Source organism: Chanos chanos, chromosome 1, assembly GCF_902362185.1.
Source record: "Chanos chanos chromosome 1, fChaCha1.1, whole genome shotgun sequence".
In the NCBI taxonomy this organism is placed as follows: domain Eukaryota; kingdom Metazoa; phylum Chordata; class Actinopteri; order Gonorynchiformes; family Chanidae; genus Chanos; species Chanos chanos.
In genome coordinates, this window is record NC_044495.1 from 52,446,294 (window position 1) to 52,473,793 (window position 27,500).

Genomic DNA, 27,500 nt, shown 5'->3' on the forward strand with positions numbered 1-27,500 from the left:
TGTGTATGTGTGTTTGTGTGCGTGCGTGTGTTCATGTGTGTGTGTGTGTGTGTGTGTGTGTGAGTATGCATGCATGTATCTACAAATAGGCATGCATGGGTGTGCATTTGTGTCCTTGTGTGTACCACTGCCAAGTGCCTCTGCTGTCTAATAGGTGAAGTCATCTATGAATGCAAATGCCAATTTGCAATTTGGCTCGTGCCCAGTGCTGGGAGAATTTAAACAGCTTTTCGTTAAACCAGTAGTTCATACATGATTAATTAGAATAACTCATTTAGGTAGTGCACACTTTAGCTCATTACTCTGGGTAAAATTCGTTAAGTATTTACATTTAGATAATTAAAATCTGGGAACACCCTTAAGAAAGATGCATTTACTCCAGGCTAAAGGGGTTTATGTGCTACCCACCCCCTCCTTCTGCCTCCTTTCTCAAAGTGCTAGAAGTAAATTAGTCTCATTTTGCCCGGTGGCTCGGCAGGTGATCAGCATTAGCACCAGTGCTACATACACCTTTTCGTTTTTCTCTGTCTGATCTGATCCTTGTCTAGGCTTCAAGGTTCAGGGTTTCAGGGTTCAGTATGAGGGTTTCCACTACCCAGCTCTCTTCTCAAGATTCAAGAGTTTTATTGTCATATGCACAGCAAAACAGGCAGTTACACTGTACAATGAAATTCTTACTTTGCTAAACCTCTGTTACCAAAAAGAGATTAAGATTAATATAACCATCTATCTATCTATCTATCTATCTATCTATCTATCTATCTATCTATCTATCTATCTATCTATCCAACCATCCACCTATCTATCTATCTATCTGTTTCTGAGTCTGTCTGTTTGTCTGTCTATATTTACCAAAATTCTGAGTTTATATGAACAAATGATGTTGAGAGCAGATTGCGCTTGGACCCAAGACCTTTAGCTAGTCTTGTTTAATGAAGCTGGATTCCTGCTGAATGCCAGTATACATCTGTCCATCTTTGAGACTGTACATGTGATTGATTTTTTTAAATCCTGCTATCAGTGCTGAAGCACCACAAAGCTCGTGAAAAGATGCTAAACCCGGATCACACCCAGCAAGTCTTCTGACAAACCTCCATTTCTTTTTTTCCCCCCTCCCTTCAAACACACCATTAAAATGTATCAATACGAAAACCAATCTGACTCCCCCCGGCTATGACTCACAGACCCAATCATTTAATGAGCTAGACCCTGTTTCGTTTTTTTTTTTTTTTTTTTGCTGGCCATGGAAAAACAAAATGAAAGTGTATAAATCAAAAATTAATGTTTATTACGTTAACAAATCAATACACAAGCCCAAAAGACCAGCTCAACCAGGCAGCACAGTAGCGCGGCGTAACGATGCTGTAAAGAGCCTATTAAACGTTAGCGGGTGCAAGTCTAGACGAATAATCTCCAGGGTGGAATGAACTGAGTTGAGTCTTCATGTTTTAACTGTATCACCGTGAGGTGTACAATCAACACTTTCAGAATCCTGCTGCTATAGAAACACTCACATTAGGGATAGGTCTTGCTACTCTTACAGAACGCTAGCATTCAGAGCTAATGACACAGTGCGCTTGAGTTTAGTTATAAAAAATTTAGAATATGATTTTTAACTGGTTATGATATTATTAATTATTAAGACTGCGTATTACTGTTGTCGAATTACAATAGACTTTGAAAATGAGTTCTTTTCAAACTGTAAATCTTTTCTTTTTTTTGTAATACAGTTGTGGTTAATTGAGATTTAATACATTTTTGATATGAGAGTGATTGACTTTTCTTCTCTGCTTTAATAATAGCAGTGGGTTTCTTTTTTTAATCAATGTGAAATCAAGACCCAAAGTCACATGGCCCTTTTTTTAACGAGATATTGTTGGACTTTTATTGATATGTAATGTGAGGCTCCTTCTCTCTCTCTGTCTCACCTGTTCGTATTTCTCCAGCTCTGTGTGGTATATCTGTCTGATCTGAGAGAGCTTTGCCCTGTAGTCTGAATGCTCGATGGAGTTGTCTGAAGCTCCGCCCGCCGCCGCTGCTGCCGCGGCAGCCGCCGCTGACCCGCCCCCTTTCTCTGGCCCGGACACGCCCTCTGCCAACAACATGTTGTCCAGACGCATGAGCTGGGGATCTGGAGGATCCTCTTCCTGTGCACCGCGAATACTCAGACCTGAAAGACAAGAGAAAGACAGCAAGAGAGAGAGAGAGAGAGAGAGAGAGAGAGATTAGTAATGCACAGGAAAGGAAAACAAACTCTCCTATACATCAAACATTATGCTATTTCTTTCACTTTTGTTGTATATTATAAAGTTGTGAACAGAGGCTCAGAGGCAAAATATTACCACCGAATATTCACATATGATCTTTCACAAAGAGTAGACAGAGAACAGCTTTTAAAGACCGCTGTCTGTCTGCAGTTCCTTTGGCTTGGGAAAAAAAAAAAAAATTAGATTGACAACATTTAGTGTCCAAGGCGCGATATGACTAAGTTACAGACTTGTTGAGACATCGGCGAGACGAAACGCAGCAAACACAACACACCTGACAGACCGACTCACATTCCTATCAAACGAATGAGTGAATTTCAAGAGGGAGGGGAAAAAAAAAAAGAAAACTCTCAAATTTACCGTTCATGAGGGCAGTGAAAAAAAAAAAAAAAACATTTAGGAATTTTGTTGCTGCGTTCCTTTCGGCGAACGGAACGAGGTGACTTGAAATCCTTTCCGAGCGAAAAATGCGGGAAAGTCACGGCTCGGGAGGGTAGTGTTCCTGTGCAAACACACAAACCTCTACGGGCTGTTGTCATCTCTGTGTTGTGGGAGACAGATAGGGGTGATCAGGGTACGGTGAGAGTGCAGGAAAACCCAGCGGGCATAGATTTGGCACATCTTTTGTTTAGAAAGCTGTGGGTTTTTTTGGGGTTTTTTTGGTTGTTGTTGTTGTTTTGTTTTGTTTTTTTTTTGGGCTGAGTCTGCCTTCTCTTATTTACACACAGCACTGCGCAGACACGGCGTGTGTATCTGCAGCCTTACATGACAGCGACACACACACTCTGACACACACTTTAACGCCAGTGTGACACTTCCTCTCGCAGGGAAAAAAAAATCGCTTAACAGAAAAAAAAAGTGTGTGTGTGTGTATTTATGTACGGCCTGAAAACAAACAAACGAAAAAAAACTACTTACATGTTATTATTTTGTTTGTGGTTAACAATGCAGTTTTATTACACAACCCAGTTCTCTCCTCTTTTTATTATTTTCTCGATAACGGCGCTGGTAAAAACATATGTAAATTTGCGTAGCAGTCGATATCTAGAAGAGAGATAGCTCATTGTGTTTGCCTGAAATTCATAATGAACCTCAGAGCAGTAAAGAGCCATTAAGATTGATTACAGACTTCCTCATCAGGGTCCTCCTTCCTCTCTCTCTCTCTCTCTCTCCCTCTCTCTCTCTCTCTCTCTCTCTCTCCATCTCTCCCTCTCTCTCTTTCTTTCTCTGTAATGAACACCATTCATGTAGGAGAATAATGAACCAGTAGAGAGAGAAAAAAAGGTCTTTATTGTAAAAGATTTTAATCAGGCGACGTAATCTTAACATGTATTTGATTATAGTGGCACTCTTAGAAGACTGAAGAGCCTCACAGTCCTGCTTTGTTCTGTAGACTGCCAGTTTTCTCCCTTTGTTATCTGCACTCAGTCTCTCTTTTTTTTTCCCCCTCATTCCTTTCTTTTCTCGCCTTTCTTTCTTTCTCCCCTATCTTTCAGCGAATCCTAATTAGCCCTCATTCAACATGCGTGTCCGTGCACCTGCACTGGCAGGCAACATGCTCCTGCTTTTCAGCACAAAAATAGATGGAGAGAAACAGGGAGAGAGAGAGAGAGAGAGAGAGAAGGAGAGAGAGAGGCAGCCATGAGAATACCTTCCCAAATAAATCTGTATCACTTGCTTGTTACATAAAATTGAAAAGATGAGGAGGACGGCTAAAACGTGAAACAATTTGAGTGGTGGGGAGAGCAAAGACCTGCTGAAATGTTATGATTATCTGCCTTGTTTGGATTCGGTAAAGACCGGACTGGTTATGGGATTCCGAGCAGCTCATTATGGCTTCATTAAGCTATGGAAAGGCTGAGCATCACAAAGAGAAGATTAGCAGCGCTATTGTGAACAGGGTGAAACCTGGCAATCGGCAGAGCTCTCTGCCAGACACTGACCACGAACGCAAGACACACACACACACACACACACACTATCTGTTTGTCTCTCTTTCTCTCTAGCGTTCTCTCTCTTGTTCTTTCGCTTTCCAGCTCATTCTCTCTGGCCACAACCTGCACACACACACACACACACACACACAAAAGCCATTAACGAGCATCAGCTGTTGAGTACACAAACATGCAAACAGACAAACACTCGCTAAACCACCCGTGCATTGACACCTATTCAAACAAACTCCAAACATAATTTCCTGTCAATATTAGGTTAGCTGCATTAACTTCAGCCGGCATGATAGATCTATAGGGGATCCGTCTAGCCTCGCGACTGAACCCAGAGCTCTCCTGATGATGTATTGATCAGTGTTTGCTCATGGTTGGGGTGCAGGCTGTTGATATGAGGCCATGGCGTGTAATGGTGTGAGAGAGGAAGAGGATAAATAGGGTCATTTGTGAGAGAAGCTCAGCTGCTGTGTACTGCTGGACAATGCAGTGTCAGCTAACCCAAAGCCAAGCCAAGGCCACGGCAGAGACAACATGACCCCCCAGTCCCACTGAGTGTGAGCTTACACACACACACACACACACACACACACACACACGTGCGCGCGCACATACACATACACTCAGGTGCATACACATATTATGTACACTATGAATCTTTCCACACCCCAAAGCTCCAACCTTTTTTTATGCAAACAACAGATCTGTTCCACTGAAGGGCATAGAAGCTTTGTCATTTGGGTACATTGGTCTGTCACAGTATGTAGATACTGCTCATCTCTACATTCAAGCTTTATCAATTAAACCGATTCTCGATCACAAGACAATACATCAATGCAATACAATTCAAAAGTGGTCATCGATTTCATCATATACAGTTGCACAAGAGTATTGAGACACACAAATTTATATATCTTCCTTGTCTGGCATAACATCAGCTGGAAGTGGCAACAGTGTCACAGAGCATTTTTTTTTTTTCTTGTCAGGTATATTAAATATAACACAAACACACAGGCGCCACTGTAGACTTCCACAGCAAAAAGCCAAGTTGTCACTTTTGTTCCACTCAGTCAGTAGTGAGGGAAGAGAGAACAGAGCCGGGGGAATTTACAGGGCTTTTCAGTTAAACGTGCATAAATCACAGCTTTCATTCACACCAAATTATCCCCTGCAATAAAGAGCTTCTTGTCTCTTACCGCATGTTACCGGAGGAGGTGTTTTTTTTTTTTGTCCGTAAACCATAATGTGTCCATTGATGGCAAAGAAAAACAGGGGGTGACATCAGGAAGTGACACTCAAATCTAGTTAGTGTGCCTCAATGTGTTGATTTTTTTTTTCTTTTTTTTTTCTGTTTTCTAATTCGTACGAGTCAATTTCTATTTGGGGACTCAGACGGGATAAAAGAGAATGTGATTTCTCGGCGGTTGCTCGGATTTTGCCTGATCCCCCCCCCCGTTGTCTACTCTGGAGTGGTGTCGAGGAGCGTTCGTGCCACAACAGCTGGGCAGAGCCATCCATAATGGGAGCGTTTGGGGACAAGGGCCTCCTCCACCTGCCTCAACCGTAGGGGCTGCGAGCTCCTAGCCGACAGAGCACTGCGCTTTATCAGTCCCACTCCAGTCCCACAAAGGAAAAAGTTACTCACGCTCGCTGTACTTCTCGCTCTTGTTCTTTTTCTTGTTCCTTCTTTTCTCTCTCTCTCTCTCTCTCTTTCTCTCTCTCTCTCTCTGTCCTCCCTCAAAACCATTGTTAATGCTCTAAATGACGTTATGACTTTAAGCTGAACGAGGTGGCAGAATATTGATAAAGACCTGAATTTTCACTGTTGTAATGCAACCAAATACATTTTTTATCGCTACAGAAGTATATAAATAAGCCCCAAAAAATAAATAATCACTATCAAACTCATGCAGCAAGTTATTTTATCCCACAGCGCGTGGCTCTCTTTTAGGTAAGCTAAGCAGCTAATAACATTTTGGATTTAGCAGCTGTGTAAACATCCTGACGTGACATTAATGAAAAAGGATTTTTTTTTTTTCTTTTTTTGTTGTGATTAGATCTTTCCTTCACAGAGAAAAAGGCTTCCAATACAGCTTTGGTACGTTCCAAAGCCTTAGCCCCTGGTAGCTATATCTCCTTCACTTAATACCTGTCTACAATTCTCTAACCAGAGGCCTGATGCAATGCTTAACATAGCAAAGTATAAAACTACCTCAATCCCCAATCTGTAGGATGATGCAATAATGCAGGTAGCAGAACAATATGCTGGTCTTACATAAGTGTGTATCTGATGCAAGGCATCAAGAACTTAAAGCATCAAACAGAAGAGACAGAAAAAGACCCATTTTCCAGAAAGTTCTCACAGCTGAGTTCTGATGCAATGTTTCCAGGTGGTGAGATAAACGGAAAGAGAGGTGGTTTGGGTCTTTTTTTTTTTTTCTTTTTCTTTTTTTTTTCCTGGTTTCACCTTGGCAGAACTAGCCTGACACTTTAAAGTCCAAAGAGACATAAAGGCTAAAAAGAAGAGACATGATCCCAATTAGCCTCTTTCTCTTAGTGTCTGTCAGATGGTTTCATCACATTTCAAATAGCTATACTCTTCCTACTGCAGCTGCTTACCAATAACTTACTCTGGGGAAAATAGCAAGTTGTGTGTACCGAATTAAGCTGGAACAAGTAAGGCAGTCTGAACTGTGACACTTTGGACAGTCTCGAGCATCGTTATGGTAATGCCAAAAGAGCAAATACCAGTTCTTCTGACTGTTTTGACCTGACCTGCCATCCATAATGCCCAGACATGGGACAAAGGGACCCCCCCCCCTCCATCGACTGCCCGCATAGAAGTTAGTAATCATAACACACACAGGAGGCATCAAACCTGCATCACATAGGCAAAAGCTTTCTGGACTCCGTAGCAGTACTCAAGCAATGCAGTAAGACATCTCCGTATAATCAACCAGTTCAATCACTATTTATCACTGTTTTTTGGGTTTTTTTAATTACAATAGTGTCAAACTTCCAACAGATCTGAACTCTTCCACTATGTATGAGGTACCATTACCAAACCCATCAACAGACAGTAACATAAAAATACCGGGGAAAGTCGGTCAGGTACAGTAACAAGTATAGTTATGGTTACAGTTGGCAATGTCTGCCTCAGCTCACTCATCCTCCTCCAAGTTCACAGACGAAATCATTCACCAGTGGCCAGTTGGCATCTTTATATACAATATATAGTATATCTTTATATATTATATATCATATTGGTATCTTTTTTTTGTTTGTTTGTTTTTAAGAAATTTGCCATGAACTTCTTCGAGTATAACCTTTGAGTCTGAAAGTCTTCCTTTCCCACTTGTTTCTGACATTGTATTGTCTGATATGCGGTACTAGGAGCAATGTGACTTTAAGTAGTGTGGTTTTAGTGTATGTGAGCTCTTGGCACCGGTGAGCGATTGGAGGCTGGTTGTGTCTCTGGTTCCCTCCCCCCCGGGCTCTGACCCTGATACCGTTTTCCCTCCCCGGGCCAGGTGACCTCTGACCCCTCGGCTTGTTTATTCACCCTGCTGAAGTGTGGTCAAGAGAGTTATAGAGGCAGAGCCCTGCTGTGTTAATGTAATCACCACACACACACACACACAACCCCAATGAGATTCATTCAGTAGAACGACTCTTCAGTAGAGCCAAGGGTGTTCTTCGTGGAAATTTAGTCTCTGTGAAAATTTGTTTAACAGTTTGTTTATTTTCTTCTATGGCTTGAATCAACATTGCGCTGAAAAGAAAGCAGTATTTCAGTAAGTACTGCAGTATATAAAATATATGACATAATAACCAGATATGATATAAAAACCAGTACACATAAGCTGCCATACACTGCTTATAATAGCACTGCTGTTTCCCTCATCCAAAGATGAAGAAATATTGTTATGGTTCTATTTTCTGATGGATTGTTCTGTTTTCCTGTCATCTTTCTCTCAGTGTCTTTGATTTTCTCTCTCCCTCTCTCTCTCTCTCTCTCCCTCTCTCTCTCTCTCTCTCTCTCTCTCTCCGTGTCGATACACCTCAGGCTGACCCCCTGCTACTCCTCTCCTCCTATTCCAGGGCTACTCCGTGGGAGTTCAGTGCTCATCGACAGTGCTGCACATCTAATTGCATCGATCGGCCCAAGGCTCCTAAAGCTAACCAATCGAAAGGGAATTTATTTCCTGTCAATATCTGCAAAGGTCATCTCTCTCTCTCTCTCTCTCTCTCAGAGAGGCTGTGAGTTTCACAGCGTTTGGCACATATGCTTGCGGTTTTCAGAGAGGGAGGGGTCGAGCTGAAATAGACCCTGTTTCTGTTAAAAAAAAAAAGGTGAAGCGTTAAGAGTCAGGATTAAAGGATGATCTCTGAACTCCTAATCTACCCCACTGATAATGATACACAAAGTCAGAACCAAAAAAAAACAAAAAAAACAACCACAAAGTATGAGGCTGTAAACGTAGATAACAATACACACACAGACACAAATACACACACACACACACACACACACACATATTCACACATACACGCAAGCACCACAAAGAAAGAGCCAATAGTGTCACGCAAGCACACGCGAACGATCGTGTGCTCAAACACGCGGCTTGTCTTCTCCTCTCTCATTTTCCGACTCGATCACGTCTTTCCTCTCGCACGTCGGCTCCTCGGCGGCGGAGAGTCAGTGGAGTGGATCAAATTACGCTCCAACATCTTTTGTTCTGGCAAATAAAACATAAAGATTCGCTCTTCGCCGACGTCCTCCAAGTCTTTCTTTCTCTCTTTGGCCTGTGTGTGTGTGTGTGTGTGTGTGTGTGTGTGTATGTGTGCACGTACATGCGTATCTGTGTGTGTGTGTCTGTGTGTGTGTGTGTGTGGGTTAGAGGCTTGGCCTACATCCACATGGCAAAGAGAAGCCAAAAAAATAAAAAAAAATGCCGGAGGGTCTCTCTCTCTCTCTCTCTCTCTTTCTCCCATGTACAGTAATTACAATGCCATTAAAACATTAATACACATTAGCTATCCCCAATGTTAACGGCAGAATAATTACTATACCTGATACTGCGCTGGGGGAGGCATGCACACTGACTAGCTTTCTGTTTCAACCCCCCCCCCCACACTCCCCCCCCCCAATGCAGTCTGCATTGACTGAGCCCAAAGAGATCAGGGTGGAAGTCAAAGAGGAAAACACCTCAATTTCCATTCTGGTGGAGACCCAGAGCTCTGTACAAGGCCTCTGTGGAGTACTACACACGCTTGTCAATGAATGTCTGCTCTCCTTCCACAGTTAACAGTGGCAACAGAGAGAGATTTACACTCAACATGAAACAAACTGCATCTGTTCTTTGTGCCATAGCAACTTGTATGCCAGAGGAGGTTTCAGCTTAGATTCAGCTCGGACGTGCACTTAATATTGAAAACAGGAATCTATATCTGTGGACCCTAAAATAGTTTTTTAAACACGTTTTGAACCGAAAAGAAAAAAAAGAATAAAACACTCACTTCGCGCGCCTTGTGGTGCTTTCAAATGCAAGATTTGTAAAACAAGATTAGGGTCACTTCATTTTTTGTCGGACTGAAGAGTACAAATGAAGAAAAAACGTGTTCGATAATGAGTGTGAAGCCACGAGGAGAGAGAGATGGGGGAAAGAAGGAGTCTACAGCGGCAGGAAAGCCCTGACTGAGACGATGATGATGATGTTGATAATACACTGTATCTCTTCCCTTAGCGCTGACTGATAAGCTAATCAGCTCTGCTGACAGTGATGGGCAAACACACACACACACACACACACATACACACACACACACAGACACACACACACACACACAGACACACACACACACTGAGGATCTGAACCTTACGCTTAGAGGGTGGTGTGTGTGTGTGTGCATGTGTGTGTGTGTGTGTGTGTGTGAGAGAGAGAGAGAGAGAGAGAGAGAGAGAGAGACAAAGGTGGCAGCAGTCAGAAGTAGAGGATTCCTGTCAGTTCAGGTAAGCTTTTGTCCCTGGATGATGATGCTTTTCTTCTCCTCAGGAGCACAGCTCCTGACAGAATGGAGGGAGATGAAGGAGGTGGGGGTAGAGGGATAGAGGCGGGAAAAGATAACCCAAACAAACATCTTGTAGACATTTTGCCAAGCGCACCAAAATTAATCACTGCCCTGTTGAGGGGACGACATTTGTGGGAAGTGACACACAGCATGAAAGTCCAGAGGGGAAGGACAGAGAGAGAGAAAGAGAGCGAGAGAGAGAGAGAGAGAGAGAGAGCTGCTAAACAAGGAGGGCTCTGTCACAGGCTTTGTGTGTGTGTGTGTGTGTGTGTGTGTGTGTGTGTCTGCGTGCCCTCATGGACATGATGTGGGCCAATAGCCAAGACACGCAGTGGTCAGTGACCAAACAGGGAAACTGGGTAGTGTGTGTGTGTGTATGTGAATGGAGGCTAGCCAAAAGAGTGTACAGTGTACAAAAAATCCTCTCTGCAGACCAACACACACACACACACCCCACTGACCTGCCAGGATATATCCAACATGGAACTCCTGAACTGGCTCTCTGTAAGTCAGTGGCATTGGCCAGGGTGGCCATTATTCAATCATTTGTTTTGTACTGAGAGTATAATTAGTCACTGCTCAAAGATGCTAATGCCAACATATTGGTTTGTTTTTGGGCACCGCTCTTTTTCATCTCAATTCAAATTAAGACTGAGCCTCCTAATTTTTATTGTTCGATAAATCACATACAAAGATACTGTCTACCCACTAAAACACGCAGATATTTAAACATGCGAAAAATGTACCAATTCGTTCCATTAAAACAGCTTTTTTTTTGTGGTTTTATATTCTACCGCATTAGGCCAATTTAGTTTTCATATTTCATTTGAATATCTGGTTTGGGTTATTTGTTCTTGTCTTATTAAACCTCCGGCCTTCGTTTATGGGAAAAGGTGCTCCGCTTTCCCGTTCACACCCCGAGCAAATAATGCAAATGTGGCATTGAAAGCCACTTACAAAACACCCGACAGCAACTAATCTGGGCTCACTGGCCTCCTCGACGCTGCTCTCTAATGAGCCAGTGGAGATGTGTGAGAAACCAGGTCACACACACACACATACACACACACACACACAGAACTGGCAGGTTCTCTACCTGAAGCGCAGTGTGTGTGTGTGTGTGTGTGTGTGTGTGTGTGTGTACACATGTTTGTGTATGTGTGTGCGTTGGGCTTCTCAAATGAAATAATATTAGACATACTTGAGTATTATTAATCCCAGAATTCCTTCTGTCTGGTCTTTTCTTTTCTTTTTTTTTCCCTACTCTCCTGTCATGCCATGGTGCTGCAGGCATCTGAATATTTGTGCAGATTAGTGTGTATGCCTGCCTTGTGTGTGTGTGTGTGTGTGTGTGTGTGCATGCGCGCGTGTGTGTGCGTTCCGTGTGTGCGAGGGGCATGTTGATAAACAACAAAGCATCGTCGGAAACATACAGCCCGCCCGTGATACAGTGCCAAAGAAATTCCTTTTTGCAGTGGCATCCTCTGCACCAGACTTGACAGTCCATCATTTAGATTTGGTTGCAGTGGATCCACTGCTAAGACTCCACTGCCTGAAGGAAGCAGAGAGAGAAAGGGGGAGAGAGAGAGAGAGAGAGAGAAAGAGAGGGAGAGAGATCTGAAGAGTGTCTTTTATGGCAGAGAATAGAACTCCAAATTACACATTAAGAATCTTCTGGCTCCTTCCCTGTCCTCCGGTGGAGAGGCTACAGAGTACCAATTAGGCGAGCAGAGAATGGTTCCGCCCTGACACACCAAACACCGGGCTACCTTTGACATACAAAAGACTCTGGGTCTCCTCTCCTCAACCCTTATAGCATGACGCTAGTTAAACCATGAAGGCGAGATCCTCAGTTCTTCATCTGCCGCTGTTACCACTCAAAGAATCAGTAGAATACAGCGGTACGCTGCGCAATGATGTATACAAGTCAATCAAAAAGCACGGGAGTGCGTCTGTGAACCCGGGTAAAAAAAGGACGGAGCGCCCAGCGGAGTGCCCCAGATTGCCCTGGCACCTGTGCGCTCATGTGGTGCCTGGTCGATGCCCAGTTTTCCGCCTGATACTGCACTTTTCTCTCCGAGAGCCTGACGGAGGAATCAAAGCCGGGTCCGGCGACAGGAAGTGACAGAAACAGGTCACCGAGGAGGATGAGGAGCAGAGAGACAAGACTAGACTTGGTAATCTTCATCATTTCTTCTTTAGCGCACGTGTGGTATCTCTCTCTCTCTCTCTCTCTGTCTCTCTCTCTCACGCACACGCGCGCACACACACAAACACACACACACATACAGGTCACGTGGTTTGTACTGTTTTACTGTATAGCTATGACTAAATATTGAGCTTGACATTGTTTTGAGACATTTCAGCACAAAGAAACTGATAATTATCACTCATAAATTAAATGATATTTTTCTCCAGCGAGTTGTATTTCATTTGGCAAGACAATAGCTGTTAATGAAGATTAGTCTGACCCATGACTTATGACTAATTTATTGTCTGTTTATGAGACTGTACCTACAGCACCTTCAAGGCTACAAGGCAGGTAATTTACATCTTTATTTTCTAAATGTGCATTTTTTACACGCAGTTTAATGAGTTTGTTGGGGAACCACGTCCTATTTTAACATCAGTCTCTGATAGTCATTACCTTCTATCTTTAGGAGATGGAGACAGAGAAAGAATGAGAGAGAGGTGGGGGGGGGGGTGAGACGAGACAGAGAAGGTCTTGTTGACTTAATTACAGTAATTAACAGTCCCAGGTTTAATTGGGGATGGGGGCGGTGTTGGGGGTGGGGGGGGTTAGCGTGAAGGAACGTTTAGGCCAAGCACGTCGGGGTCGGACCGCCGGCTTTTGTCTCGGTTCCGATGAAACCGGGCCCTTTCTGACACGACACGCGTCAGGGTTTGGACGCCGGTGCTCGTCGAGCGTTAACGAGAGAGCACAGGTTAATGAGAGCAAGCAACAATGCTTTTCACAACAAGGCTCGAGCTATAACAGAGGATTTTCTCTCTTCTCTCTCTCTCTCTTTTTCTTTTTTTTTTCACAAAACCTGCCTGTTTTGGTCGAAAACTCATCATGTGTATCCATTCAGTCAAAATAGAGTCAGTTTATTCATCCAGACAGAGAAAAAGGGTTGGGGTACATTTTTTTCCCCTTTTTTTTGGGGCAAAACGGACAGAATAATTCATAGCACGGATGTTGGGGGAAATGCACATGTCGTCTCAGCTTTCTGGCTAGCTGCTTTGGCGACTGACCTTTTCAGATTGTATTGCCTTACGTTTATTGCCTTGCATGTATATCATTTCCAGAAAGATCCAGTCAGGCAGTGCAATTCCAGGTCAAACACAAGGCATTACAAGCGTACGCACCCCCCCCCCCCCCCCCCCCCCCCACACACACACACACACACAATTTCTCCCTCTCTCTCTCCCTCTCTCTCTCTCTCTCTCTCTCTCTTTCTCTCTCTCTCTCTCTCTCTCCTCAAAGAGACTGGCACTTGTGCCGTAAGTACTCGCTCAATTCAAAGTATCGTCTTTCAGAGCGTGTCGCCGTAACCCCACACCCTTTTGAAAATGCTTCTGCCTTTTCCTCTGCTCTGGGAATTATTGGAATATGGTCCATTGAGAGAATTTTCCTTTTTTTTTTTTTTTTCCCTCCCCACTTCTAAACCCCATTGCAAAAGGAAGAAAAAAGAGAGAAAAAAAAATGACTGCGCTGTCTCTCTCTGTCTCTCTTTCCCTCTCTCTCTCTCTCTGTCTCTCTCTCTCAGCGCTCTTTGCTTTGCTTTGCCATTGCGTAGAGCAATTACAGACCCCGCGTGAGAAACGGGAGTGCTCCAGAGCGCGTTGTCCGTCTTTTTAATAAGCTTTGGCTAAGATGACATCTGTGTGAATGAGTTCAATATTCTCTCAGTGGGGCTGAGGAGAGCTTTATTGGAGGGGGTAAAAAAATAAAAAATAAAAAAAGAAAACGAGAGATGAAGGAGTAAATAGCGTTTAAGGATTTGGGTAGATGGGTCGGGGGTGGGGGGGTGGGGGGGGGCTTATCTCTGTGACTTTGGTGTTGGTTTTCATAATAGCATCCTCTTTCAGTCCTTACGCTTTCCACGGGCTTGCGGAATTGGGCTTTTAAGCTCCATGGCTTTGTCAAAGGGGGCGACTTTTGTCATACGATTTTCCGCCGTTTTATTTATTATTTATTTAACTCCCACCCCCACCCCCCCACCCCCCGCCTTTCAAAGCCGGAATGTAGCAACCACTTCAGAGATTTAATACAAATACAAACTGACTGCATTCAAAATGTACTTGGTTGAAGCTAAGAATAATAAATCATTTCTTTTTTATCTGAGTTCTTACGTTAGGGTGTAAAAAAAAAAAAAAGCCATTGCTTTACAATAAACGATAACTGCTTAATATAATATTAAGGACGGATGTTAACGGTGACGCATTAAGGAAATGTCCCGTGGTGCTTCCGGACTTTTCCGTCGGTTTCTTATGATGAACAGTGCGGTTATTTGTGGTCGTTGCCGCGCACGTCGGGGCGCGTCTGCACATGGTGTTCGTATGTGTCTTCCTGTGTGTGTGTGTGTGTGTGTGTGTGTGTGTGTGTGAGTGTGTGTGTCTGTGACATTCCCTTCGGTGGTACACCCTTCTTTTTACGGCGGGGCATAAGTCAGACAGGAATAATGTAAATGTCTGGAGAGAGGCTCGACACTGAGCCAAAGCGGCGTAAAAACGCAGTGTTTGAGGCCAGTAAAACAAGTCAATAAATACGGCGGCGGAGGCAGAGGCAGCAGAAGCAGAAGCAGAAGCAGAAGCAGCAGCAGTGAGGGTTTGTGTCAGGGGCCAGACTCTGAGTCTGAGAAAAGAGACGGAGGTGAACTGCCTCCTCTCACCGTCAGCACACCTCAAACTGACCGCCATGTTACAGGTCCACATGCATACAGACAAGTGTTCACCACCAGTTATATCTGTCAGCAGGTAAATATGCCCCCCCCTCACCCCCCGCCCCCTTCCCAAATTACCAGTGGTCTATAAACAAAGGGGGTGGGGGCGGGGGGTAGAGAGGCATAGTATAAAGTAGCTTTTTTTTTTTTTTTCAGACTAGCTGAGGGCAGCAGCTGAGGGAATTTGCGAATTTAGTTGGTCTGTGAACTTTCTCTACCTCCTTCTGCACTCACCTCTCACTCACTCACTCACTCACTTGCTCTGTCAGCAGTCAGCTCTCTCTCTCTCTCTCTCTCTCTCTCTCTCCCTCTTATCAGTTCCTTTAGTACATTCAGCTTGTAGTGAACCACATGTCCTGTTTGCGGCTCAAATGGAAAGCTGATGACAACACGCCATCAGAATGGAAACACCATTAGATGAGCAAACACTCAACTAAAACACGGTTACCTTATTACAGGTACCTCTCTTTCTTTCCTTCTCTCTCGCTCTCTCTCTCTCTCTGTCTCTGTCTCTCTCTGAGTCTTTTTGTTTTAATTGCTAAACCAACAGTACTTCAGAAGAGCAAATATTTTAGTGACCACAGCAGGCTTTGGGTGTAATCGCTTGTTGTTTTTTTTTTCCCCCCTCTTTCGTTTCTTCTTTCTTTTTTTCTGTCCCTCATCACTCCAGCTGCCGTCTCCACTGGATGTGTTTATAAATGGGAAGATTTCCTTGTGTAAATGGTCTTTGAATGCGCTAGGCCAATGTTCCATACCGAGTCTTTAAACATGGCAGAGTATCAAACTTTAAATCATTGCGTGAGGATACAGCAGTACATTAGCTCTCCCTACTTCTCCTTAACAGAAAAAGCAAGCTTTCTCTAACAGGGCTGTTAGGCATTAAAGAGTCAAACCACTCCACACAAGCACTGTGCACTCTCTCCTGCTGTACATCCCTATGGAAATCTATCTAGGGCCAGAGGTGTCACAAGAGGTGAATATACATACACACACACACACACACACACACACACACTCATACATATATATATATATATATATACACACACACACACACACACATATATTAGCTAAGCTCCTCTTTCCTCCTCTCCTTCCCCTTCTCCTCAGACAGACAAAGACAGACAGAAATGGAAAATAAAAAAAACCATAGTAAGCGGTGAAAATCCCCAGGACCAAATGAAATTTATGAAACATGTGGACTTCATAAATCTATAGAGGCTTGGGTTGTGAGGGGTCAGATTAGGGTGCGTGTGTGTGAGTGTGTGTGTGTGTGTGCATGTGTGTGTGTAAGAAAATACAGAAAAGTCTTTCCCCTCAGGAGTTTAGTTTATGTTCACAGGGGCTAACACTACTCCTTTGAGGACATGCAGCACAAAAGAATACATTTAAAGATGAAACTTATATGAAATATTACTGCATGCTGTGTTTAAAATTCTAATAACATTACCAGTTACAACATAAATCTAAAGAGAGCTCTACCTCACCTCCTAGAAATTGAAAAAAAAAAAAAAGACCCACACAGAAAAGGTTAGGAAATAGATACCATTGCCACTTTGCATTGGAATGGCAGGAAATAATATTTTATGGTACAATATCAACATCATATCCAACACATGCATATATACAAGCCCACAGAGGTTTCAACTCATATTATGACTCGTGAAAAGACCGTGAGCACAGAGCAGAAACTGCGGTAGGATCTAGACTGGCAGAAGCCAGGGCCAATGAGGGAGGGCGGTCTTTAACCTTGAGGAGTTGTGTGAAAGGTAGAAAAAGCCTAGAGCTGGGTGAAAGCCGACGCCCACTCTTCTGAAGACCATTTTCCCACACAGTAGTGAAAGCAGCATGGCAGCAGCTGGCACACACAACTCCCCTGTGCCAGTCAGCATGGCGCGGCATAGAGCGAAGGACACAGAGAGAGAGAGAGAGAGAGAGAGAGAGAGAGAGAGAGAGAGAGAGAGAGAGAGAGAGAGAGAGAGAGGGCATATCAAGGTGTGTGACACTAGTGTACTGTATCGAGGCGTGTGACACCATAGCGTGTTTTGTAGTTTTGTGCTGTTTACTGTGATTTCTAAAAGGCGTTTGCAAAGGTGTAATGAATGAATGCTTTTGATGAAGGACTACGCCCACATAAAAACACAGCTGAATCATACAACAAGATTATGTTTCTAACTCCTAAACTCCTCAAGGCTAAAAAAAAAAAAAAAAAAAACCTTACAGAATGTCACAGCAGCAATCTCAAATTGCTCACTCTTCTAAAAATGGACCATAAAGAAATGCATATGGAGAAAAAGAATCTTTTGAGAAAAGACAACATCTAACATCTTCAGATTCTTTTTTTTGGGGGGGGGGGCTTAAGACACCTTTCTAAAGCCATTGTGTGGTAATGGACAGGTTGATAATTGACGCGAGGAGACTTGTGAGATACGTGTGAGAAGTTGAACGTAATCTCCTCTGAGTATACAGCTGAGAAATGGAAGGTAATTATGACTTTCTTACGATGGATAATCTGTGATCAGGAGAGATCAGATGTACCCAGAAAAGACAGGCGGTAATCAACAGGGCTCAGGGAACTTCCCTCTCAAATAGACAGTAAGCTCTCAGAGGTATGTTCTCTCTCTCTCTCTCTCTCTCTCTCTCTCTCTCTCTCCCTCTCTCTCTCTCTGTGAAACCATACCAAAGTCAAGAAACTTCCTCCAAGAAAAACATTTTCAAATCTCTCATGGAATGTCACCTTTGATATACTGTGCCACTTGTGAATGTATGTGTGTGTGTGTGTGTGTGTGTGTGTGTCTGTGTTACTGAGGCTACAATCCGCTTGGGAAATAGACTAATACTGAAACTGGGGGTATATATATATAAATATATATATATGAACCAAATAGTTTCTGTAAGCATGAACTTATATTATTACTAGCTCTCAAATAAAAACCCATGGCCCCCAACACTGAGATCAATTCAATTCGCATTTCAAAGTATAATTTAATCTCCTCTCCCTCTCTCTTTCTTCTTCTCTCAATACGTGACAATTACTTCATCACCTTATCGTGAGGGATTAAAAAGTTGTCAAATTAAATATTAAAGAGAGCCTCTGGCAGCTGGTGGATTTGTTTAAAGAGTAACAGAGATTGGAGTTGAGATGTGTTGGAAACCTATATGCATATTTTATACCATGGGGACTACACACATACATTTTTCCTTCAGGCCACCTAGTTTGTAATAAAGAGAAGGCAGAGAGAGAGAGAGAGAGAGAGAGAGAGAGAGAGAGAGAGTCTATAGATGTGCCTTTATGCCAGCGTTGTGGAGTTAATGTTTGTTAGAAACTGCCTTTACACGTCAGTGTCAAAAGGAATATGGCTTTTGTATGATCTTGTGGAATAACTTTGAGGGAGCATGTTGTTAATGGTTTCATTATTCAGAATGAGAATAAAGAAAATAAATTCTTTTCATGAACCTTGAAAAAGCTTCCCTGAAAATAGTGGTTAACGGCATTTATTTTTCAATAAGTGCAAAAAGAGATGGTGAGAAAGAAAAAAAAAAAAGAAAGAAAGAAAGAAAGAAAAAAGGACAATACCCCAGTGGAATATGCTGTAATACATGTGCTTTCTTTCGTGTTATGAAGAAACGGAAGTGACAGGTGACAGTAACAAAATGACACGTTTCCTTTTTTTGTGTTTGGAAGATCAAAATACTGTAAAGCTACAGAGCGAGAACGTCGGCTGAAAAAACGGAGAGATGAAGTCTTTACGGGAGAGAGACAGACAGAGAGCTGTGTCGTTACATCACGCTCAAGACCTCATTGATTCACTGAAACAATGACTAATCGATTCTCACACACACACACACACACACACACACACACACACACACACACACACACACAAGAGTTATCTCTATTAAAAGACTTCTTTGCAAAACAAAACGGAAATAAAAATGGAATGATAGATAGATAGATAGATAGATAGATAGATAGATAGATAGATAGATAGACAGATAGATAGATAGATAGATAGATAGATAGATAGATAGATAGATAGATAGATAGACAGATTGATAGATAGATAGATAGATAGATAGATAGATAGATAGATAGATAGATAGATAGATAGATAGATAAATAAATAGGTAAATAAATAACACTCTCTCTTCCAGGATGTGGCTGCAGGGCATCCGTGCCAGAAAGCTAGACTCCATCATAAAATTTTCAGCTGTCCCTCTCTGCGCTGCTACTTGAAAACAGAGAATGTAAAATGTTGTCTGGCATTTTTGAGAGTGTGTCGTCTAGCGACGAGCCAACGCTGTTTCCAGTGTGCCAGACGAACCCAGTTAGTTACCAGGTCGTCAGAGATGCTTTAAATTCAAAGGTTTCAATTCAATTTCAATTCAGTTCAATAGGGCAAAGAAACGTAATCCCTGCTCTTTGACTATCTATCCTTCTCCATTTCAGAAAATATGAAAATTTAGTCTTTGTTCCCATCCGTGGGTCAAATTTGACTTGTTCTCTGAGCTGAGTCAGAAGTGAATGGATGTCTGTTCCATACACACTTGCTCATACAGCCAGCATCACTGTGACTGGACTGTTCTCTCCTAAATGGCTACATGGTTAGCATCTGTAGCTGCCATCACCCTGGTTCACACACACACACACACACACACACACACATTCTGACAGCCTTCCAGCTGGAATGACACATGGATAAAGAGAGTTTCAAACGCTACAGTGTGTAAGGAAAAAAAAAAGAAAGAAAGAAAGAAAAAGCATTGGCTTTTGCTGGGCACAAAAGACAAGACAATGGCAAATTCAGACAAGGGAAGAGAGAGAGAGAGGGAGAGAGAGAGGGAAGAGAGAGAGAGGGTCTGTATGACAGTGGTGTATCTGGGACATGAGTTGTTATTGACAACTCTGTCTGAGAGGATACTACATTGTTTTTGTTTATGTTGTGTCCCACACAACTAAACATAAACCTAAACACATTCTCTAAAACAACCTCTAAACTACTAAAGTAAGTGTGAGTTCCAGAACATGCACACACAGAAACCTATCTTACTGTAATAACAATATGTTTCCACTGATTTCCATGCTATTGTAACCACAGATTCACATCCCTTACCCTAATCATAACCATCACCATTTTGCCACTCTTTTAATATTTAACAATATCCACTCTGTCTTTACTTAAAAAAGCATTTCAATATTTGAGAACATGTAAAATGTCCCAATAAGATCTTTTTTTTTCTTTCAAAAATTCATTATTTTGAGGGAATATGTAGTTCCCATGAGCTCTCTGAAATGCGCGCACGCACACACACACACACACACACACATGCACACAGACACACACACACACACATGCCCACAAACACTCACAAAATTACACTCCAGCAGTTATAGCTGCTTTCACAATAAATGTGGGAAACAGAATGTGACGCATGGTCGCAATAAATACACAGACTTTGTTATGAAGCGTCTTTAGTCTCCGTCAATACTGCACAGGCCTTCCCTTCCTCTTCACTGCTGTGTTTTTCCCTCCGCCGCTTTCATGTAAATGAACTAGAATGCCGTTCTTTAAGGACAGCTCATTTTTTCCCCGTTCGTCCTGACACACACACACACACACACATCCCTCCTTCACACACCAACCACCCCCCCATCTCTCTCTCTCTCCCTCTCTCTCATCTCTCTTTCTCTCCCTCGCTCTCTCTTTCTGCAGCCACAGACTGCATAATTAATGTAAGAGCTGTCACCAGTGTCATGAGTGCGGAGGCCTTTCTGGTTTACTTCTCCGCAACGCTTTATCGAGGAGCATTAACTGCAGAAAGCAGCCTCGCGCCAGGGGTGGAGAATCAGCCTGTCAGGACGAGCGCTCTCTCTCTCTCTCTCTCTCTCTTTCTCTCTCTCTCTTTCTCTCTCTCACTCTCTCTGTCGCCATGCGAAAGGAGCCGGAGCTACGATTGTTTCATCAATGTGATTGAGAACAAAAAGGGAGTGGAGCAAATTCTAGCTTATGTTCGGGAGCCCCGTCACATCCATTATGAACACCCCCCCCCCCCAAACCCCCCTCGCCATCCCACCCCCCCTCCTTGCAATCTTAACGCAGCTGCGTCTGATTCGCAAATATTTCTTCAGATTCTAAAGCCTTAGAGCTATATCCTATTCACATCAGCCTCCACGAATCATTATACATTTGTGTTTGTGAGTGCGTCTGCGTGCGTGTGTGTGTGAGTGTGCGTGTGTGTGCGTGTGTGTCTGTGTGACGGACCTGAAATTATGAATTGCTGCTTTCAAGTGGGAGCTGTTGCAGCTTGATGGGGGTATTCTCATGATTGGTGGGCTATAGGGGATGCTGTTTGGAGAAACACACAAAATTCCATCTCCAGGAACGATCCCATCGGAATTCTGCTTCGCATTCCTGTTGGCCTCATAAAACAGGACGCTCACCATTCCCAAGCACTGCCTTTATACCATTCCAGTTCCACTGAGAGCGTCTTCGTTCCGAACACTCAGTTCTAATGCAACGAAATATGCTACTGTGTTAATATTTCAACATTTCCCATGGCTATGGTGAGATTGTATTACACTTCAGAAACATTTTGGTGAAGCGAAATATGAAAGACACCGAAATGAACATTTAGCCTCAGAATTTAGCCTCTCTCTCTCTCTCTCTCTCCTTCAGTCTCTCTCTCTCCTTCCCTCTTTCTCTCTCCCTTTCTCTCTCTCTTCCCTGGGCTTATGTGTTCGGGCCCAGGCTGGGACACTGATTAAGTGACTTGATCCTGCAAACATCTGAAGAATTCAGGCCCACAAAGGGGTCAGCGCAAGGCCGAGGGGATAGCCTTACACACACACACACACACACACACATATACACGCATGTACACACACATACTCACATACACACACACACAACCTCTCCATTAGCTTGTCAGTAGCCGTGTCGACAGTTTGGCCCTTCAGGGCTTGCAGTGGTAGCCATAACAAACAAGCTCAACTGCTCTCACAGGCAAAAAGCGACTTAAAACTATAGCCAATTACATGAAATGAATACTCGAGAGAGAGAGAGAGAGAGATATAATGCGAATATGTATACTCAAATATGTGATATCACTGAAATTTCATCTATATGGCTTTAAAAAAAAAAAAAAAAAAAAAAAAAAAGCTCTCCCTCTTTTGAAGTAGAAGGATAAAGAATGTGTCAAATGAGAACCTCTGGAATTCCATTCACTCCTCTGTAGAACTCCTCTTCATGTTTGGGCGCTGGTTGACTGGCTTGCTCGTTAATTGGAGGGGAATGGTACGAGAGCAAGGAGGGAGGGGGCCCTGGGGTGGGCTGGAGGGGGGGTTGTCGGGGTGAGGGGGTGGGGGGTCTGGTCTGGAGGGCACGGCCACTTTTTCACAAATGGCCCCTTGATTGAATTACTGCTGCATTTTGAGGCCCACCATCCTGCAATAATGTCATAACTTCCACTAAAGTTCACTTGTTTGGGAATGCCACATTAACCAAACACAAATGCAGACGACAGTCGCCTGATCTTTCTCCCAATTGAATTTGCTTTTGTCGTGCAGCCAAATAAAAATGTAAAACAAACAAAGAATTTATGTTCTCTGCATCACTGATGCTTGTCTGGCATTCATTCATTGCTGGCATGCATCAAATTCCACATGCTGTGTCCATGTTATTTTCTCACTGTTTCTAACATTAATAATTAATTGTCTGTGTGGAAATACAATGGGGTGTGTACATGACTGGTCCTAACAAGGCTATGGACACACACCCACACCACACACTTATGGGTGACTGCCAGTTAGCTTGATATAGGGAGCTGAAAACAGTGTACATTTACACAGATAAATCTCTGCTTGCCATGCACTTTTTTTTCTGGAGAGTTCTGCAGGAAGTCCAGTGTGGTGTTGGAGCTCACCGGGAGAGCGTCGCAATCTGCAGTTACCCTTTCGCTCGGTGGCGACATGCAGCGAGTTAGCAGCTAACTCTGCCTCATTTATTTTACTTATCCGGAAGATTCTGAGCACTGACTGGAGAACATGCTGACCTTGTCACTTTACTCAGGCGGTGTCTCTACTCTCTCTCTCTCTCTCTCTCTCTCTCCCTCACACACACATACACACACCCACACCCACACCTCTCTCTCTCTCTGTCTCACACACATGACTGTCTGTCTCTCCCTGTTGGCTATGTTATTGTTCAAGCACAGTATCAATGGCTGTTTTGTATGCTGTTGTAGAACGTGTGTGTGTGTGTGTGTGTGTTGTGTTGAGTTTGAACTTCACGAACTGCACTGTAAAACAAATAATTGATGGGTCAACTGCAACCCAATGTTCACAAACACTTGGCTAAAGCAGGCTCAAAGCGAGAGGTATTTGGGTACATTTGACATACTGTATATTTTCTTGATGAGTGGACAGAACACACACAGAGCAGCGGTGGTAGCAGAGCCATTGGATAATGCAGATTATACTGGTGGTGCTTTATTTTACCAACTGCTGTGTTGAGGGGGAACGGGGGGGGGGGGGGGGGGGGGGGTAGTAGGAGAAGGCGAGGGGAAAAATGGGACAGAAATTGAAAAACAAAAAGGGTATCTTTTAACTCAAAATAAATCCTCATTATTTCAAATGGCCATTTTTTTGGAGAGTAATGTCGTCTTAATCTTCGACGCTGTGTGTCGCCAGATATGTAAAGGCAATATCACAGTTAGCAGTCTCTTCGTGGGACTAAAAAAGTCCTATTAGTTGAACAGCCTCTCTCTTGGATGAGAAGGACGAGGCTGTACGAGAGCTAAAGCAACGGAGACAGACCAGCGTAGGAACAAATGCTTAGATAAGTGTTTTTAAAAAAAATGTCTGTGCAGACATACACAGTGTGTTCTCTTGGTTACCATTGTCATCATAGTCCCAAATTACCTTGGGAAAACAAGCCACACCAACAGTGTTGAGGGGAAAAAAAAAAATAGTCTATTTGAAGAATGCGATGGAAAAAAAAGGGAAGAAAGCAGGCAAGCAATCAAGCAGAGACAAGAAAGAAAGAAAGCAAGAAAGAAAGAAAGAAAGAAAGATGTTAATGTTAAGTTCCCATTGGGAGTCATCATACACTTTACAGCGTCTGTCCCTTGTCACTCTGATCACATGGACAAATGAATATGGTCATTAAGTGTTCATTTCTCAGGGAAACAAAATCCATGGTTCATCTATTGGGGCATGGACACACATTAAGCCCGGCGAACAACAGAATAATTGAAAGCAGCAGTGGCAGAGAGGAAAGGAAATTCACACAGGCAGGCATGAAAAGTGCAAATGAGTTCTGAACAATATAGAGAGGGCAAAATCTCCATTCATCCCCTCATTTTATCCAAGAACAGCTTCATCTTATTCCTGTGTAGCACTCTATAAAACACAAGCAGATAATAATAACAATAATAACAATAAAAACAAAAAAATCTTGAACATATGTGTTTTTTTCCTATATTTTCACAAGCCGTCAAGACAGTGGAACTTAATGGTTTTGTTGGGTTTTTTTTTTTTTTTGTGCTTCCGAGTGAATCATGGGAGAAGCGTTCCGATCTCCCTGCCACATCAAATGAGTTACAGTGTTGTGCAGCTGGGATTCTCTCATCTCTGATCTTAATAACAGTTCTGGCAAACTGGCTTTTATAGCTCAGGTGCTCCAAAACTGCAGTAAATTTCCATTTGATTAAAACGGAATCGATTAAAAATAGAGACGAATCAAATGGTTGTTTTGACTTCTGCTCGCTGGGTGTAAAAAAAAAAAAAAACGTGCGAGGCACAGTCGAAGGTGGAAAATTAAACAGAAAGAGAGAAAGAGATGCAAGAAGCCTTTAGGAAGGAGTGTGTTGTTTGAGTTCCAGGCCTCTGAATGACTAATTTGTTTGGGGGAGTGAGAGAGAGAGAGAGAGAGAGATGAGGACAAAGTTATGTTGGCTCACTTAGCAGTGCGAATGACAGTGTGAGCATATAAGAGACTTCTATTATTTCTCCGAATACACAGTGAGAGAGACAGAGAAGTGGATAAACAGAGAGAGATGGTCGCAGCAGATGAGTGTATTCTCCTGATGTGCGTGTGAATGACTCCAGACGTCAGTGTTAGTCTGGCGGCTCATTGCCCACAAGCATCTGTGTCGCTGCACGCATGCCCGTGGCTTGCCAACCCCGGGATGCACTGGCGCCAGCCTACCGCACTCCCCGCTGCCATCCAGTGCCACTCTCGCCGCTTCACCACCGCTGAATGGCACGTTCATGCCGCGCCCCGATCCCCTTCTCTGTCTCTACCTCTCCCTGTCTCGCTCTCTCACTCTTTCTCTCTCTCTCTCTCTGTCTCTCTCTCTTCCTCAGCGCGTGAGGGGCCTCTCCAGCTGCAGCTTAATTTCCTGTGACTTGCCTAATTACTGTAATTAAGGATTAATTGCCATTAATTATTCACACATAAGCTCATCGCAAATCATGGGGTAAATGTCTTCTGAAAGCTGCCATACAAGCCATGTATAAACACACTGGGATGCTTCAGGCTGCTCAGTCTATCAGTCAGCCCTGCAGCACAAAGCCTCCTGGCTCACCATCCTTACCAAAACAACCATAACTCTCCACCAGCACAACACCACTTCCAGCTAGCTTAGCCATAGACATTATTGCTAACGTTTGGTTACATGTGTTTAGCATGCATTGCTAACAGTGATGGGGCATTGTAGAGGAAAAATAACACCCCCCCCCCCCCCCCACCCCCTCCCAGCCCCAAACACCCCCCTAAAAAAAGTCCTAAAAATTGAAACCTGGGGCTGTTCAGGTCGTGCTGTTCAGGCTGTCTGAGGAACGGTATAAAAAGAGAGGCTAGTCCACGACATGGCTAACCTAAGCTAGCACGTCAGACTCCGTGAAAACACTATTAGAACTTAAGCTCTCCGGTCACATTTGGGGTTATTTGGTGAAAACAGCTGAAAATTATCTACCTTCAGCACATGGACTAGCCTCTTTCTGACTAAACTCTTCAGCACAGAAATGTAGAGGGATTTGTTCCAAAGTAAAGCCACACTTTATACCCCTTTTCTCTTTACACCATTCAAATCAGAGCGACCGAATCTGTGTTTGAGGCTTTCTTACTAAACACTAAAGTGATTTATTTGAACATGGAGTATAGCAGCTCTGGTTTCTGTCTAATGGGTGCAGCCCAACATTTAAGGCCTCTTCAAGTCAAGGCTGTGAAGCAGACCTCAAGAATGGGCCAGCACCTCAGAATAAAAGAAGAGGAAGAAAAAAAAAAGAAAAAAAAAAAAAAACAATTTTAAAAGCTCACGCTTCATAAAATCATAATAATAGCCCTCATGTAAATCCGCTGAATATGAAATTTCTGCCACGGAGGGACACATGCAAACAGTATTTAAAAGCCTGACATTTTTACTAGACCCTAAATCAGTCTGCAATGTGAGTGTGAGTACAGTATGGGAAAAGAGAAAGAGAGGGTTCTGTGAAGCTTCATAGCACTCTGACAAACTGAGCCGTAATACACAAAACTGACAAGTATTTTGATACTGTTAGAGGACTGTCACTAAAGAGCCTGCTGGTTTAGAAGTCTCAGAGGACTGCAGTTGCTGCCCTAGGTCTTTCAAATATGAGAGAGAGAGAGAGAGAGAGAGAGAGGGGAAGAGAGGGAGAGAGAGAGAGAGAGAGGCACTAATTGTTCTGCCAGAGCCTTCTGTAGCAGATTAATGCGGGAAACATTTTCATTTGGGTACATAAGTTTGTTTGTCTGATTTAAACATTTATGCTAATGGGCCTTCTGCTAGCTCTTTAATGCTTTACACACTGCTGTAAACAGCTCCATAGCAGATTCATCACACAACCACAGCCTGCTCACTTTCCTTAGCGATCCCACACTGCACCGCGGCAACGGGGAGAAAGAGAGAGAACAGAGAGAACATTCCACCCCGTCCACCTACAAAAAACCAGGGCAAAGTATCTACGCAGGGCTGACAAGAAGCAAAGACACTCTGGAAGCTGTTTCGTAACCTCAGCAGTAAGGTTGAGTGCATTTTTTCATTTACCAAAGAGGCCAAAGTCTTTTTCTTTTCTTTTTTTTTTAATGCCTTGATTAATGCGCAAAGCTGTGTTTATTCTTTCGTTCTCTCCCTCTCTCTCTATCTCTTTCTGAAGTGGTCTTTGATCAAGTGAGTTTGTTTGGATTAATCTGGGGTTTGTGTGTATTCTGTGATGTTTTTATAAGGCTAAGAAGCTACTTAATACA

At 43.2% G+C, this 27,500-nt stretch overlaps 1 protein-coding gene across 4 annotated transcripts in view; it reads right to left on the minus strand.

Annotated features, from left to right (window-relative positions):
- pbx3b (pre-B-cell leukemia homeobox 3b) overlaps positions 1 to 27,500 on the minus strand; it is an 80,305-nt gene that overhangs the window by 15,258 nt on the left and 37,547 nt on the right. For all 4 annotated transcript variants that reach the window (XM_030773573.1, XM_030773595.1, XM_030773588.1 and 1 more), the window contains exon 3: positions 1,929 to 2,170. In XM_030773573.1, the coding sequence (XP_030629433.1) occupies positions 1,929 to 2,170 (242 nt within the window). The remainder of the gene's footprint in view (positions 1 to 1,928; positions 2,171 to 27,500) is intronic.